We start from the raw sequence: 17283 nt of genomic DNA on the forward strand, positions 1-17283 counted from the left end.
ATGGACAGAGGTTTATTTATTTATGGATTTATGTCTCTACTGACCGAGCACTGGGCCTAATTAGTTTTGGATAGGACATTTTTATTTAATTTTTATACGAATCCGCAGTATGTTCAATAAAAGATGGATTTTCATTGTACCCATCTTTCTTGTGTTAATGATCATTTGCCACATAATTAAATCAACTTCATGCTAAATTTAAGAAAAAATTAGTAATTATCCTAGCAGTCGACTAATCGTTTCAATAGTCGGTGATTAGTCGACTATTAAAATAGTCATTAGTTGCAGCCCTATTAATTAGGCATAACCTCGTCGAGCACTGTAAGCTTTGTTAAGCCTGATTTATGCTTCTGCGTCGTGGCGACGCCGTACCTACGCCGTAGCCCTTACGTCGTCATTGTGCATTTATAGTTCTGCGTCGAGGGAACGTGTTGCTCTGTAATTCACCGCCAAGCCACTAGAGGGGTGTGGCTTTATCTTCGTATGGTTTTGGGGGACTCTGGTCGAATTCCTTCATTTTCTTCCGATCATAGCACATGGGTCAGAGACAGAGACAACAATGGAAGTTGGAAAGGTGGTAATACTTGCGAACCTCCTCGATAACTCTTTCTTCGGCTTGGTCCATTTTTATTTTTGCATGTTGCTCTCACCACAGAAACTTAAAAAATAGCAGTGTTGTTGTGCTGAACCGCAAACGTCGTGTGAGCGGACCAATCACAGTCCGTTGACGTTCAGTCAGGATTTTTTGGAGGTGCACGTCGGGCTACGGCGTAGGGGTCTGCGTTGACGGCGTAGGTACGGCGTCGCCACAACGCAGAAGCATAAATCAGGCTTTATGGTACGTGCGCTGAGAGCGCACCGTTTATTTCAACAGAGTAAATACGTTTCGAATGCTGTGAAAGTTTGTGTCTGAAACGCGATGTGTCATGTTATACAGTACAGTTTACACAGCACGGTACATGTTCCATACTATTATTATAAGTTAAGCATGTATGCAACTTGTTTGTAGGAAATGTTAACAAATCGGAAGCTTCCCCAAAAAGCCATCTCTTTCCTGACAATCCCCTCTGTGCACGAGCCCTTACATATGGTAATTAAACATTAAAACACCTGCGGCTTATCGTCCAGTTCGGCTTGTATATGTACACATTTGTTTTTTATCTAAATTTCGCTGGTGCGGCTTCCAGTCAGGTGCGCTTTATAGTCCGGAAATTACGGAAAGTGTGTGTGTGTATATATTGTATTTTTTATTTTTTAAATATAAAAAAGTGTTTGCGGCTCCCAGTGTTGTCTTTTCCATTGAAACCGGGTCGAAATGGCTCTTTGAGTGTTGGTTGCCAACCCCTGTTCTATACTAACGACTGCACCTCCAAGCACCCAGGGGTCCGTTTCTCAAAGCAGGTTTAGTGAAAACTCTGGGTCTATTAACCCTGAAATAAAGAACTCACTGAGTTTTCTGTTTCACAAAGGGAGGTAACTCAAACCAGAGAAAGAGGGTTAACTCTTGCCTGTTTCACAGACAGCGGTAACTTAAGCTCTCGGTCAGTTACCGTAGTAATAGACGCTATGAAACTAACCTGGTCGGGACCAGGTTTTTGTCAATGAACCTCGAGTTTCTCACTGTCTCCGCCCACTTTCAGAGCCACATACTCCATTTGATTTCTGCATTCATTCATCAGCGGGCGAGTTTTTCAACTAGCATGGCATGTCCTTTTCTTGATGATCCTGTGGATGAAGGTGCTGCATTGCTGCGCACAGAATTAAATATTCGTCGGGAGATGGTGATCAGACCGCGCATAGACGTTCTTGCATTTCCAGACAGTGTCGGTACCGTTTCACATCACAGTCCATCGTCTATATACACAACCTCCTCCGTCCTTACATTTGCAACATCACCAGTCGTAGTCATGCTCTCATGTCATTCATATATATATATAGAGAGAGAGAGATATCAAGCCATATTACATTTTATGAAGGCACTGGTGTCTTGGGGGTTGAGTTCTAAGGATGAATTCCCTCAGCCACTGTCCATCCTACACGCTGGCTTAGGGCCAGCTCCTGTGCCTCTGTTAGAGGTGGTGGTGCTGGGCCACCACCCGTTTTACAGGCATCTGCCTTCTTTCTGTTGGCTGAGTAGAAGTCTGTGTTAGTTTAAATAGGCTTCATTATTTAACAGAACATGATATCGATGAAAAGAAATTTGTGTATGAAACCAGCATTATGTTGGGGATTAAACAACTATTGTACACAGTCATTTACGCGGGCTTTTTAGAGTTGTCGTGATCACGCTTTACCCCAGGTGAACCTACTCCGAGTTGATCAAAGTGACTCAAATCTGCTGTTCTGAAACCGAAAATTCTGAGTTTTCTATCTTAGCGTAGATCAACTTGGAGATCAGGATTAAACTCAGGATTTGATGAACTTGCTTTGTGAAACGGACCCCAGCTGTAAAACTGTTGAAGTACGCAGATGACACAACAGTCATCGGCCTGATCCAGGACGGAGATGAGTCTGCATACCGGCAGGAGGTTGAGCGGCTGGTGTTCTGGTGCAGTCAGAACAACTTGGAGCTGAACACGCTCAAGACTGTGGAGATGACAGTGGACTTCAGTAGACAGCCCTTGCCACTGCTCCCCCTCACCATCAGTAACAGCCCTGTGTCAGCCGTCGAGTCCTTCAAGTTCCTGGGAACTACAATCTCTCAGAACCTGAAGTGGGAGACGAACATCCACTGCATCCTGAAGAAGGCTCAGCAGAGGATGTACTTCCTGCGACAGCTGAAGAGACACGGTCTGCCTCAGGAGCTGTTGATCCAGTTCTACACCACTGTCATCGAGTCTGTCCTGTGCACCTCCATCACCGTGTGGTTCAGAGGAGCCACACAGCAGGACAAAAACAGGCTGCAGCGCACAGTTAAGACTGCCGAAAGAATCACTGGAGCACCCCTGCCCTTTATTCAGGAACTGTCCTCCTCCAGAGTCGGGAAGAGGGCAGGGAACATCATTAGAGACCCTTCTCACCCTGGACACAAACTGTTCTCACTCCTCCCCTCTGGCAGGCGCTACAGAGCCCTACGCACAAAAACAACAAGACTGAAAAACAGTTTCTTTCCCATTGCCATATTGCTCTTAAACAGCTTTGGGTGGTTACACACTCATGTTTAACTGGACACTCACTCAAGTCTGCACTACATTGTGTACCTTGCACCAATTGTGTTTTTGCACTGTTCATATTTGGTACATATTATCTTCTTTGCACAGGTGTATATGTTTTCTATTATTTATGTTTATGTTATGTTTATGTTTCTTCTGCTCATTCCATGAGTGATACCAACTGCCGGAGTCAAATTCCTTGTATGTTGTGAACATACTTGGCCAATAAAACTCATTCTCATTCTCATTCTGATTTAGAACTGTTAGAAATTATTATTTTCATATGCAATGTCATGCTTTTGGAAATTGTTATATTCATATTCTACATCATGTTTAGATAAGCTTAACTTCGCAAGCTGTGTGCACAAAGAAGGTTCAGTATTATGCTTTTTATCCCAAGCAGGCATTATCAACAGTCAAGGAAAGTTCACGAGGGTGCACCAATCACTAAGAAGAATGACCAGTCTGCAGAGCATGCAGAGTGGATGTGACTTCATAACTGTTGTGCACTCTTGACCTTTGACAGACAAAGAAGCAGGTGTGGGGAAATGTGTGTGTGTGTGTGTGTGTGTTTGTTTGTTTGTGTCAGATAATGTGCTTCTCAACAGTTCATCACCACCATAGACGGAAATGAAAGAGTTGCCCAACCAATCAGAAGAGGGAACCACCCCATGGTTGGGAAGATCTACCTACATTTGAAACATTGCTTAACTCTATAAAACACTGGGTCAGGGACAGAATAGTGTCTTTGCCGGACTTCGTGAACTGACATACTCTGTTGTGGCCAGGGAGCGATAGACATCAACCTAGAGCACTCTGTACAACTTGGGTCAGTCATCTTGCATTGTGCAAATAAATACTCTTGATTGTACTCATTAGTCTCCTGCCTGTTTGTGGTTCCCCGCTCCAACCATCAACGAACACACTGGGCTAAGGTTGAGCGAGGTCCTGTGGTCTAGCCTGACAAGATGCAAAGGAGCATCCGGCTCAGTAATGATGGTCACTGTGAGATGCTGCTACCTTTCAAGGAGAGACCTAATTTACCAAACAACAAGGTATGCGCCATCCATCGTCTCAGATCCCGAGAAAGGAAGCTGAAAAGAAAAACATACAATACTACAAGGACTACAAAACATTCATGGGTGACATCATAGCTTGCGGAGATGCAGAAAAGATTCCTGAAGAAGACATCAACAAGACACCTGCATGGTACATTCCCTATCACAAGGTGTATCATCCGCAGAAGCCCAGAAAGATCCGCATCTTCTTTGACTGCTCTATAAGGTTTCAGGAGACTTCCTTGAACGACCATCTGTTGACCGGCCCAGAGTTGACAAACAACTTGGTCGGAATCCTATGTCGTTTTCGTAGAGGTCCTGTGGCGATAATGTGCGACATTGAGCACATGTTTCACCAATTCTATGTGTAGGCAGTAGACCAAGATTACTTATGTTTTCTTCGGTGGGAGGAAGGAAATCTTGAAGCTCAACCATCCACTCTGCAGCACAGGTAAACTTTGGCTGCATAAGTTCATCTCAACTAGTCAGGAAGTCATGGCCACAATTCCTGATGAGGAATGTGTTGAGGCTGCCAAAGATCTGGACATGGCGCTGGGTGAACATCATATGGAAAGAGCGCTTGGCGTTCAGTGGTGTGTGATCTCAGATGAATTCCAGTTCCGAGTAGTTGTGAAACAGAATCCACTCACTGGAAGAGGAGTCTTGTCCACGGTTCCCTCAATATTTGACCCGCTTGGATTTGTGGCACTGTTTATCCTGGTAGGGAAAAGGCACACCACCATTCACCTTCATTGGCATGGATTGTTTTGGTCCATTTTACATGAAAGGAAGGGAGAAAGGAGTTGAACAGGTACGGACTGTTGCTGACCTGTATGTGCTCCAGGGCAATTCACATTGAAATGCTCGATGACTTGACCTCAGACACCTTCATTAACACCCTCTGTTCATTCATTGCCATTCGTGGAGCAGTGTGGCAGATAAGGTGTGATCAGGGGACAAACTTCGTTGGTGCAAGGCGAGAGTTTGTTGAAGCATTGAGAAAGATGGATCAAGAGGAACTCAAGGAGAGGGGATGCAATGTCATCTTTAATACCCCCAGCCTCGAGCCACATGGGAGGAGTCTGGGAAAGACAGATCCACACCATCAGAAGTTTTTTGATGTCTATCCTAGAACAGTCTGCCAAACACCAATTTCTGTATGAGGTCATGGCAGTAGTGAATAGCAGACCACTGACTACAGACAACCTGAATGATTCATACAGTCCAGAGCCATTGACACCAAACCCCATTCTGACCATGAAGTTCACAATCATATCACCTCCCCCTGGGAAGTTCGTCAGGGAAGACCTCAGGAAGAGATGGTGTCGAATTCAACTCCTGGCCTACAACTTCTGGTCACGTTGGAGGAAGGAGTATCTTTTAAATCTCAAAAAAAAGACAAAGGTGGACTAAGGACCGCAGAAATGCACAGGTTGATGACATTGTTCTTCTGAAGGATGATGGGATGCTCATATACAGTATATATGTCTCCCATAAGTCATTCTAAGAAAATCACTCGTGATTTGGTGGGAGTGTAACCGCCTCTCATGTCAGTTTATTTAATTCTTACTTATTTATTTCTTTGGTTCCTACCTGTTTTCAGTTGAGGCAGGTGCATTGTTTGTTTTTGTTTCTACATGGTACCCTTTAGTGACACACCACCTGGCAGAGCATGGCAAGGGAGAAACAGCATAGTCCATTGTCTCCACATTTGGTAAAGTTGAGTAAAGAGTTACAACATTAAATGCAAACAAAGAAGATGAAGACAGAAGAAAAGACAAGATTCAGCCCCTTTGGTAATGTGCAACGTATGTGTAATGGACTTTTACCAAAAGTTCCAGGTAACTGATTGAGAGTAGTTTCATGACTGACTGTCCTTGCCTTCATGGGTCAAAAATGGAATGTCTACAATAAAGATGGTGTTGAGGATTTATTTTGACTTTGAACATAAAACATAAATAAAGAAAGGAATGAGAATGTTTCTAAATCCAGGCTTCTGAGGGCAGGAGACAGACGTAAGAAAGCTGTTGCCTGGTCTGGCTCTGAGCAGGTAATTATGCCTCAGGGGTGGAGACACTTCACTCCAGGCCTGGAGAGGGTGCACAAGAGAAACTCACAGAGAAAGTGTTAGTTTACACTCCAGGCCTGTAGAGGGTACCAAAGAGGCACTTGCACAGAAGGGGTTAATTTTGGCTCCAACAGTATGAGGTGTGTCTTTTTGGAGTATATGTGTTGTAACATTAAGCTGCAAGCCCTGCATAGGCACATTTATTTACCTGATTGTTTACCTCTAGTTTTCTTCACTTCTCACGGGTCAGCCGGTGACTGAATAAACCTTGTCTTGAAACGAGCTCATGCTTTACAACTGAGGACCTATAGATAATACCACCAAACATCATACAAATTTGTATACAATGAACTGAATGTATACCGACCAGTCTGCTGTATCCTTCAAAAATGACCTCCATTCAGCCCACACACCTATCCCCCCACTTTCTTCCCTCCTACTCTCCCTCTGTCACCCTCTCAGTTGGAGAGGAGGTTTTCATAGAGTACTAATCTTAATAAATCCCATGACTTTGGCCAAATGTTACATTGGAATTCATATAACAATAGGAAAATATATCCCGAATCCAGCACAATCCCCTCACGGACTATCTTCCCTCCCACTTTGGACACAACTTTTGTTCTTTTGATCACTTCTATTTTTGTGAAATAAATAATTCTTGCACTTATAATTTTCCACTTGGTTGTTTGTGTTTATTCCTTGTGTTGCCACAAGGAACGTAACACCAAGGAAATGGACAAAGCGGGAAGTAAACCACAAACAAAGGAAATACTGCCAGAATTCTTCCTATTCGACGTAAAACAAAGAACACCACAAAAATAAGAATCCCTGAAATCAATTCTAGATGAATAAAAAAAAAAAAAAAAAAAAACAACTAAGGGAATCATTCTGGTAACGGGAAACAAAGGTTAACACATAATCTAAAATAGGAATTCAGCCAAGAAGTGGTGAGAGCACTGGAGTGTATGGGGAGCGTGTTGTTACCTCCAAACTTTGTTCAATCACTCACAGATCAGATGCCAAGCAGAGGAGCTCTCTCATTTTCGGCAGGTGAATCGCAGCTGCCCATAATCATGCAGGTTTGATTGGGGGGAAGGTGGGGTCTACTGCGTGCTGGGATTGTAGCTGGCACACTGGGACCTAAAGCACATGGGGAATATAAAACTTTGAGATGCCCGCGCTCTGAGTTGAGGCAGCTACCGCCACCCTACCTTTGTCAGCTGGTGCGGAAGTGAGGCTGCTGGAAGAGGCGGGCGTGGAGCCAAAACCAAAGAGAGAGAGGAGGGACAAGGATGGAGCACTGCTGTTTATATAGAGGTAGCCACTGCTGTTCATTGGCTAACGAGGGAGACAGTGCACTAAGTGGTCTGAGCCGGGATGAAGTGCAGCTCATCCTGCTACACCAGCAAAAGGTCTAAATAAATATTTTTCAATATTTTTTTCTGTAATTGTAATTTAATTTTCCTTTTGATCAAACACTTGAAATACCTCAACTCATGCTTTTAAATATATCAAGCCTCTGTGTATGTGTTAAAAATGCAAAAAACCCAGACCTTGTAATTACATTTTCATGCCAATCACAGTTTCACCCAGCTACCAAGTCCCTCTATCTTTACAATAAATGTAAATTCCCACTGTTTACTCCAGGTGTGTGACACATCCGGGGGGTCGGTATCAACACTATTGCAGATGTAATGGTGTGAAGAAGACTGGAGGTGCCGACCCCCACAGCAGACAAAGGATGTGAAACTCACCTGGGCTTGTTCCTCAAGTATAAATGTTCATGTTCCCCCATACTCAATGTCTTTTCTTCACCTAACCGCTCGCATGTTGATCTGACCTTTTCTTTGCAAAGAAAATAAAACGTCGGCCGGCAGAGGTCTCTATTTCCTCATTCACCAGCAGTGAGCATAAAAATTTCCACGACATTTTCCATCATTCATCTTGACTAAACTGGTAAGGCTCTCATTTTTTAAAGTCAGGAGGTTAATGAACATAATGTATTACAAATACAGCAAGGGTTCTGAGGCAGCTGCCCTTTGCCTAGATGCGGAGAAGGGTTTTGTTCAGGTGGAGTGGGCATATATGGTGAAGGTGTTGGAGGAATTTGGGTTTGGTAGTCAAATTGTTTCATGGATTACATTATTATATGTTCACCCAAATTTTATCCATTCTCACGAACCAAGGAAGATCAAGATCAATCACCATTTTTATTACATTGCGGGATGCACCAGGGCTGCCCCTCAACCCACTGCTTTTTGCAGTCACTATTGAGCCCCTTGCTATCTGTATTAGGAACCACCTATGTATTAAACCTATCTGTCTGAGAATTGTGGGTCACATTTCCCTTTATGCAGATGATGTCATTCTCTTCCTGTCACAACCTGAACAGTCCATTCCTGCTTTGTTAGATATTATAAGGTCATTTGGTGAGAACTCAGGATATCCAATTAACTGGCAGAAGAGTGCAATTATGTCACTGGGTCCAGAACTTAGTGCCAAATTCTTGCATGATCTTCCTTTCAAAATCACAGATACATTGAAGTATCTTGGAGTAGTTCTGCCAAAGGATAAATCTCTAATAATAAATTAATCTCTAAGAAGAACTTCTTTGAGAAAGTGGAAAAGTTGAAGGGGGACATTAATTTCCATGGTAGAGCATATAACCGGCATTTAAATGGTCTCTCTCTGTCAAAATTCTCGTACCTTTCAGAATATGCCCATCTTTTTGACAAGGTTGTTTTTCACATTATTAGATTCAATAATTGTGCCTTTTATCTTGGGCTTTAAAGCCCACAGAAAATCAAAAATCCATTTATGTAAACTGAGAGAGCAGGATCAACGAGGGTTACCTTCCTGCATTATTAATGGGCCAAAAATGCAAGGGCTTTTGTCTATTGGCAGGATGATTATAGAATGGAGGTAGTTACTGAGACTTGCCACAGGGTTGCCATTGAAAAGGGTGATGGTGATAGCAGTTTTCCTCAAGCGTGCCTACTCTCAGCACCCAAATCCCCTGTATTTGCCAAGGTGAATAATTTTATTGTCTTGAATAGTTTGAAAATATGGCAGCAAATCAGGAAATGTTGTAGGTTACCAGATACCTCTACTCCCCGGTATAATCCCTCTCGGATGCATCCTTCGACAGTTGGCGATTAAAAGGCATCGTCACCTTGACAGATTTGTATATTAACAAGTAATTTGCCTCATTTAGTCAGTTTAAAGAAAAATTCTCCCTTCCCACAACACATTTCTTCCAGTACATGCTGATTAGGAATTATGTTTGCCTGAATGTATCTAACTTTCAGTCTCTCCCAAACAAAAAAAACTTGTTTCTACTTTTGTAAATACATATTCAGAACAGGTGAATTATGCTACACACATTGAAAAATGTTGCCTCTCTGGTGGGGAAGGAGCCGGAGCTGGTGGAAGAGGTTGAGCGTTACCAGCTACATATAGTCGGCCTCACCTCGACACATAGCTCTGGGTCTGGAACCCCAGTCCCTGAGAGGGGTTGGATTCTCTCCTTCACTGGAGTTGTTCCAGGTGAGAGGCGGAGGGCCGGGGTGGGCTTTTTGATAGCCTCCAGACTCTCTGCCTGTATGTTGGGGTTTACCCCGGTGGAAGAAAGGGTTACTTCCCTGCACCTTAGGGTCGGGGAACGGGTCCTGACTGTTGTCTGTGCTTATGCGGCGAACGGCAGCTCAGCGTGCTGTCAACTGATCACCATCTGGTGGTGAGTTGGATCAAGTGGCAGGGGAAGACACTGCGCAGACCTGGCAGCCCCAAATGAGTAGTGAGGGTTTGCTGGGAACGCCTGGTGGAAAAACCTGTCAGAATGATCTTTAACTCCCACCGTGGGCAGAGCTTTGACCACATCCTGGGGGCAGTGGGGGACATTGAGTCGGGCCATCCAAACGGGCCATGTTCCACTCTGCCATTGTCAAGGTGGCTGTTGTGAGCTGTGGCCGTAAGGCTGCTGGGGCCGGTTGCGGCAGTAATCTGCGAACCCGCTGGTGGACACCAGAGGTGAGGGAAGCCATCAGGCTGAAGAAGAAGGCTTACAGGGCATGGCTGGCCTTTGGATCTCCAGAGGCAGCCAACCAGTACTGGCAGGCCAAGCGGTGTGCGGCCATGGCAGTCGCCAAGGCAAAAACTCAGGCGTGGGAGGAGTTCGGTGAGGCCATGGAGAATGACTATCGGTCGGCTCTGAAAAGGTTCTGGCAAACCGTCTGTCGCCTCAGGGGGGGAAGGCGGCAACTTGCCCACACTGTTTACAGTGGGGACAGGAGGCTGCTGATTCAATCAAAAAAAAAAAAAACAGTGCCCCCTCTGCTACAGTGGTAGAGAAGGCGCTGGTGGAGCAGACTTTGTGAATAATTCAATTTACTGTATATGATTTCAAAAAATTAACAGAAGGACTGCAAATTTACCTATAAATGAGGCCCCATGTTGCAGACATGCTACAGATGAAGCCACAAAAATGGCAAGAGAGAGCAGGCAAACCTTTTTTACCAGACTAAATGAGGTGTTAGTTTTTACGCACAGGCAAAATTTGAAGAGCATCAGTTGCAAATAGCAGGCAGCGTGGGAATGCAGTGGTTAGCACTGTCGCCTCACAGCAAGAAGGTTTCGGGTTGGAGTCCCAGCTCGGGTGCAGGATCTTTCTGTGTGCAGTTTGCATTTTTCCCTGTGCCTGCGTGGGTTCTCTCAGGGTACTCCAGCTAATTCCCACCGTCCAAAGACATGCAATTTGGGACTAAGCCAATTGGATACTCTAAATTGACCGTAGGTATGACTGTGAGTGTGAATGGTTGTCTGTCTATATGTGTTGGCCCTGCAATTGACTGGCGACCTGTCCACAGTGTACCCCACCTCTCACCCGAAAGCTGCTCCAGCCCCCCCCCCGACCCTTAACGGGAATAAGCCGTAGAAAATGGATGGATGGAGTTGCAAATATGCTGTAGCTGTCATGCTTAGAAAATGGTCTGTCCACAATGTGAGCTTGGCCCACTGACGTTACGCATAGTGTTTGTATTTCAGGCATGACCAAGACACACTTCCACTCTCATGACTTACTGTAGTTACATTTCTGTGCAAGCTATTTTGTTTTTGGCAGTGCTGTTAACTCCAGTGTTCCATAAAAAAAAATATTACAATCTCATTTTCTCTTTTTAAGAGGGGGGACCAGAGGGTGTGTTCCAACTATCGTGGGACCACATTCCTCAGCCTTCCCGGTAAGGTCTATTTGGGGGTTCTGGAAAGGAGGGTGTGTCGGATAATCAAACCTCACATCTTGGAGGAGCAGTGTGATTTTCATCCTGAGTGTTCAACTGTGGACCAGCTCTATATTCTTGTCAGGGTCCTTGATGGTGCATGGGAATTTGCCCAACCATTCTACATGTGTTTTGTGGATAGGGGGAAGCAATCGACCACGTCCCTCGAGGGATCTTGTGGGGAGTGCTTCAGGAGTATAGGGTATCGGACAACCTGATTCGGGCAGTTCACTCCCTCTATGACTGGTGCCATGGCTTGGTCTGCGTTGCTATAAGTAAGTTGGACTCGTTTCCAGTGAATGCTGGACTGTGCCAGGACTGCCCTTTGTCACTGATTCTGTTCATATCTTTTAAGGACAGAATTTTGAAGCACAGCCAGGGTGTTGAGGGGATCCGGTTTGGTGGCTGCAGGATCAGGTCTCTGCTTTTTGCGGACAGTGTGGTCCTGCTGGCTTCACCAGGCTGTAATCTTCAGTTCTCGCTGGATCAGTTCGCAGCCAAGTGTGAAGCCACCAGGATAAGAATCAACAACTCCAAGTCCATGGTTCTCACCTGGAAAAGGGAGGAGTGCTATCTCTGGGTAAAGGATGAGATCCTAGCCCAGGTGGAGGACTTCAAGTATCTTGGGGTCTTGTTCCCAAGTGAGGGAAAGATGGATTGTGAGACTGACAGACGGATTGGTACAGTGTCTACAGTGATGCGGACTCTGCATCTGTCAGTCGTGGTGAAGAGAGAGCTGAGCCAAAAGGCAAAGCTCTCAATTTAGTGGTCTACGTTCCTACCCTCACTTATGGTCATGAGCTTTGGGTAATTACCAAAAGGACGAGATCATGGGTACAAGCAACTGAAACAAGTTTCCTCCAGAGGGTGGTGGGGCTCTCCCTTATACCCCTTTCACACTGTGTCAACGTGGGTTTTGTGCCTTCGTTTGCTCGGCATTAGGGCGCATTCAAGCTTCCAGCAGACGCAGGTCTGAGCTCCCGCTGTGAGGGCTGCATGCCTGTGTTTTTCTCTCTTGTATGTCATTACGCTGACAACATCATTATTTCACATAAAAGTGTGCCGAAACACTGCGAGGTAAACAAACCACAGCACGGACATCATTGAGTCGAACGTTATCATTGTTGTTGCGTGCATTGCAATTTTGTCTCTTTTGCAAAGCATACAAACTCGGCGCAGATTGTAAAATGTCCGAGCGCTAATGCAGCTAAGCAAAATGCCGGTGATGTTCCCATCAATCACTGTGTCCTGTATGGTTCCAGAAATCTACCGCAAATCTCTTCTTCATCGCAGATGGCGGGCAGCTCGTGGACTTCAAGATCTTGCCAGCGCGCTGCCATTATCGTTAAAAAAAGATGTGCAAGATCACTATACAAGTTTTTTATAGACATGGTTGTACTTGCACAGTTCACGTTACGGTTCCCAAATTGGTGGGAGATCCCAAGAATGACGTAGATTAATTCACGTAAGATCATACACGTCAATTTTTTGAAAAAAGGGAATGAAATAGAGTCTCAGGGACATCAACTGAAACACTGATCTTATGGCAGAGTCCAAAACTTTATTGAGAGATGAGTGAGTAGCTCTCGCAGTGCAGCCCAGCTAAGCCCAGCCCAGCCCAATTTTATTTATTTTTTCTGGAGCTTTCACAATGACAGCCTGACAGGCGGCACAGTGACAAAATCAGAATGTGACAGAAAGGTAGAGCTATGTCAACAGATCATATCGCGGGAAACCTGAGACAACGCAGGTTGCCTTTTTCACACTGCAATTAAACACCTGGGTCGCTTGGAGGGTCAGTGGACGCGGGTCAAAATGCCAAGGCGACCCTTTCAGAGTGCCCAAACACCCGTTTTCATCCGCGTTTTTGGTGCAGTGTGAAAGGGGCTTTAGAGATAGGGTGAGAAGCTCTGCCATCTGAAAGGAGCTTGGAGTTGAGCCACTGCTCCTTCACATCGAGTCCTCTTGAAAGACCCACGACAGGCTGGAAAGACCGTGTCTCCTGGCTGGCTTGGGAACACCTCGGGATCCCCTGCGAAGAGCTGGATGAAGTAGCTGGGGAGAGGAAAGTCTGCGTCTCTCGGCTGCCGCCTGAGCAACCCAACCCTAGACAAGCGGAAGTAAATAATGGATCGATGGACAATCTCATGGTTTCAGCTAATAATAATCACATGTACTTCAAGTAGAAAGGCTTAATTACGAGTTGAGGCAGTACAGGAGAATTGTCGTCATTTTCCCAGCTGCAGCAGGTTCTCTCATATTCCTGCAGGTTCCACATGTGCATGTTATCCTCCAAAGGGGCCAGCAGACAAATAAACACATTAGCTAATTTGCCAATAGATTGTATTCATGTATAGTCATAGAATATTAATGTTAACAAATCTTAATCGACATTTTGGATAAAAAATTTATAAAAAAGCAAAACAGTGCAATTTCAACAGTACATAGTTTAAAGGGGAAAAAATCATTAAAACAACAATCAGTAATAATTTTGTACATTGGGACATTTGAAATTTCATGAAAATTTCTGAAAACAAGAATTTTCCTCATATTATCTGAACAGATTTTATTGTAGTTTGAATAAAATTATTTCCCTAAAATGTATAAAATAATGAATAAAATTTTATGACAGCTGTCAGGAAGTAGTTTTACACAGGATGAAAATGCATCCAAAATTTTTTTTTTAACATTTTCAGGGAACGTTAATTAGAACCTCATCCTAGACTCAATTAATTAAATTTGCATATTACATTTGCATGTAAAATGTATTTTATCATCTGACTAAAACATAAGCTGTACCAGGATTTCTGATTTGTACACTTTGGACACCAGAGGGCACCAGATGTCTGTCAGAGATTTTAAGAACATAAGCAAAAATCTGTACAAAAATTTATTGGGAGAAACAAGAAAAACATGAAATAAATACAGAGGAACTGAGGCATCGTGTACAATCATCCATCCATCCATCCATCCATTTTCTTCCACTTATCCAGTCAAGTTGTGGGGGCAGGAGCCTAAGCAGAGCGGCCCAGACTTCCCTTTCTAATTCATCCAGCACTTCACGGGGGATCCTGAGGCACTCCCCGGCCAGCTGAGAGACATTGTTTCTCTAACGTGGCCTGGGTCTTCCCCGAGGCCTCCTACTGGTTGGACGTGCCCTGCACACTTCCCCAGAGAGGCATCTTGGACACATCCTGACCAGATGCCTGAGCCATTTCATGTGACTCCTCTTGACGTGAAGGAGCAGCGGTTCTACTCCGAGCTCCTCCTAGATGGCAGAGCCTCTCACCCTATCTCTAAGAGAGAGCCCAGCCACTCTCCGGAGGAAACTCGTTTCAGCCACTTGTACCCGCAATCTTGTCTTTTGGTCATTACCCAAAGCTCATGACTATAGGTGAGGGTAGGAACATAGATCGGCTGGTAAATTAAGAGCTTTGCCCTTTGGCTCAGCTCCCTCTTCACTACAATGGACCAATGCAGAGTCTGCATCATGTAGATGCCACACCAATCTGCCTTTCAATCTCATGATTCAAGGAATCTTTCATTTTGCCACAATAGAGGTGCCCAACTGAAGAACTTCTCTGATCGTTTAACCATGGTCATTATTCACCTCAACTCATCAACAATCCATCCATTTACAGACATTCCACAGTCCTGCTCTTTTTTAAACTTGCAGACTCAGAAGAATTAAAGTGGGCTATTTGAGCTGTTTGAAACTTGGCATGTCATGGAGAAAAAGAATTGCATTACTGATAGCTGCTCTTGAACTAAAACAATTAAACCTATATGAAGACAAAACATCTTTTTGACTAAATATATGATTCATGTAAGAAACGAGGTGATATGAATTGGATTTCTGGTGTTTGATAATGGATAGCATATGTTGATGAAATGAAAACTGATCAGGAGTCTGTAAATAAACAAATCCAAGTTTCATTTTATAAAGAGACAACAAACAGCCTATCAATTTGAAAAAATTTGAAGAATGTTATGTCTCTTATGTACATGTTTTTCATATGTATGTATGAGTGAGTAAATGTTTACAGAGTATACACAGATAATGTGTGTGTGTGTGTGTGTGTGTGTGTGTGTGTGTGTGTTTGTTTGTGATGGCTTTTGTTCACTAAGTGAAATCAATTTAGATATAAATACTGACTTTAGCAGGAACCTTAGTTGCATGGGGACCAAAACAGGTCCTTATGATGATGTAATTTCTGAGTTCTTGGTTAAAATTGGGGTCAAGGAATTTATTGAGAGTAGTGTATTGTTAGGGTGATGCTTCAATGGGTTTAATGCTTCAGTTGGAGTTTGGATTAGATTTAAGGCTTTGGTTCCACTCCTCATATCGAAGTCAATGGAATTTCCAAACAAAATAGCTGCACAAACGTGTGTGTGTGTGTGTGTGTGTGTGTGTGTGTGTGTGTGTGTGTGTGTGTGCGCCATCACATTTTGTCTTTTGAGGGACAAATTGTTTAACCTGCAGCCTGAGGACACTGTGGACCTTTTTTCTTTAAAGGCTGAGACTTGACTTAAACCTTTGAAACCCAAAACCTGTTTTTTTTTAAAAAAGGAACACACCATCTATTAGGGAAGTACTCTCATTGTCCATCACTTCCAGAGCCAGGCAATAAGATAAATAACCTTCTGTCCACCGAACTGCTTTAGTGAATTTAGCTCCACAAAGACCTCTGAATGCAAGTTAGCTTAGCACAATGGATGGTAGGGGACCTCCATCAAAAATCATCAAATATACTTTTCTTCAATCAGTCTATGCATGCATTAATATTTAGGGTTTGGATAGATTTGTTTGTAATTTTCAAGTCAGACACAAAGTCTGAACTATTTTCCAACACAAAACCTCTGGGTCCAGTGATTTGATAAAGCCCCATGTTAACTATGGCCAAAGAAACCAAATATTTGCTGACAACTAGAAGAGTAAGTGCTGCTATAAATCATTACTAATTTTGTAAGAGACTATGAGGAGGATTAGTTCTGGACAAACCAACATTCTCAATCTCTATTTGTTGACTTTTGACAGAGGCACATGAACACTATCCCTTCACTACCATTAATTGTGAGTTTATAAGAGAGAAGGATTTCTTACTTCTTTTCAAGCTCGTGAGAGAATGGACAACGAGAGGATTTCCCAAAATGTTGGCGTCTAAAACTTTATCAAAAATAAGGTGTTTGAAGCAGCCTTGTATCTCTGTTGGTTCAGTGTGCACTGCATGTATCAAGGCTAGTAGTCTGTGGGTTTAACTCCAAACAGCATGCATGTGTGTGTGTGTGTGTGTGTGTGTGTGTGTGTGTGTGTGTGTGTGTGTGTGTGTCCTAGTTGTTCTCTGTGAAATCCCGGCAGATTCCTTGCACCAGTGGTGCAGTGATCTCTGTAAGCCCGGTAAACTCTCTGGTGAAGAAGGTGTGGGTTTCCTTTGGTTCTGATGACATCAATTTGAGGTCATCTAGGGGTGCCCAGGCCACACCCACTGAGTAGATAATGATGTCTGGTGATTGGTTTACAGGAGAGAGGAGGATGGGTTAGTGATGTGGACTGAACTTGAGCTAATTTTATTCATGCTGAGGGTTGACATACACACCTTTCGAATGAGCAGCCAATGCTGGGCCTTTGACATCATCATAAGACTGGCCATCCGTAACCACAATGAGAAAGTTGCGGCCTCGTCCTGATTGCATACTGAAAAGAAGACAACGTTCTATTTACACATCAA

General features: G+C 43.9%; 2 protein-coding genes across 2 annotated transcripts in view; one reads left to right on the forward strand and one right to left on the reverse strand.

Annotated features, from left to right (window-relative positions):
- Nucleotides 1–1778: 1778 nt before the first annotated feature.
- Nucleotides 1779–12903, forward strand: LOC147246167 (uncharacterized). Its single transcript, XM_086183468.1, has 7 exons — nucleotides 1779–1827; nucleotides 2446–3054; nucleotides 11508–11515; nucleotides 11697–11829; nucleotides 12016–12172; nucleotides 12274–12361; nucleotides 12817–12903. The coding sequence occupies exons 1-7, from the start codon at nucleotides 1779–1781 to the stop codon at nucleotides 12901–12903; spliced, it is 1131 nt and encodes a 376-aa protein (XP_086039594.1).
- Nucleotides 12904–15579: 2676 nt separating this feature from the next.
- Nucleotides 15580–17283, reverse strand: part of coch (coagulation factor C homolog, cochlin (Limulus polyphemus)) — a 31179-nt gene continuing 29475 nt past the window's right edge. The window contains exons 14-15 of the mRNA XM_086183154.1: nucleotides 17152–17249; nucleotides 15580–17058 (exon numbers count right to left, since the gene is read on the reverse strand). Coding sequence (XP_086039280.1) covers nucleotides 16886–17058; nucleotides 17152–17249 — 271 coding nt within the window. The 3' untranslated portion in view covers nucleotides 15580–16885. The remainder of the gene's footprint in view (nucleotides 17059–17151; nucleotides 17250–17283) is intronic.

This window comes from Aulostomus chinensis, chromosome 17 (genome assembly GCF_037954235.1).
Source record: "Aulostomus chinensis isolate RoL2024-O1b breed Wild chromosome 17, RoL_Achi_v1.0, whole genome shotgun sequence".
In the NCBI taxonomy this organism is placed as follows: domain Eukaryota; kingdom Metazoa; phylum Chordata; class Actinopteri; order Syngnathiformes; family Aulostomidae; genus Aulostomus; species Aulostomus chinensis.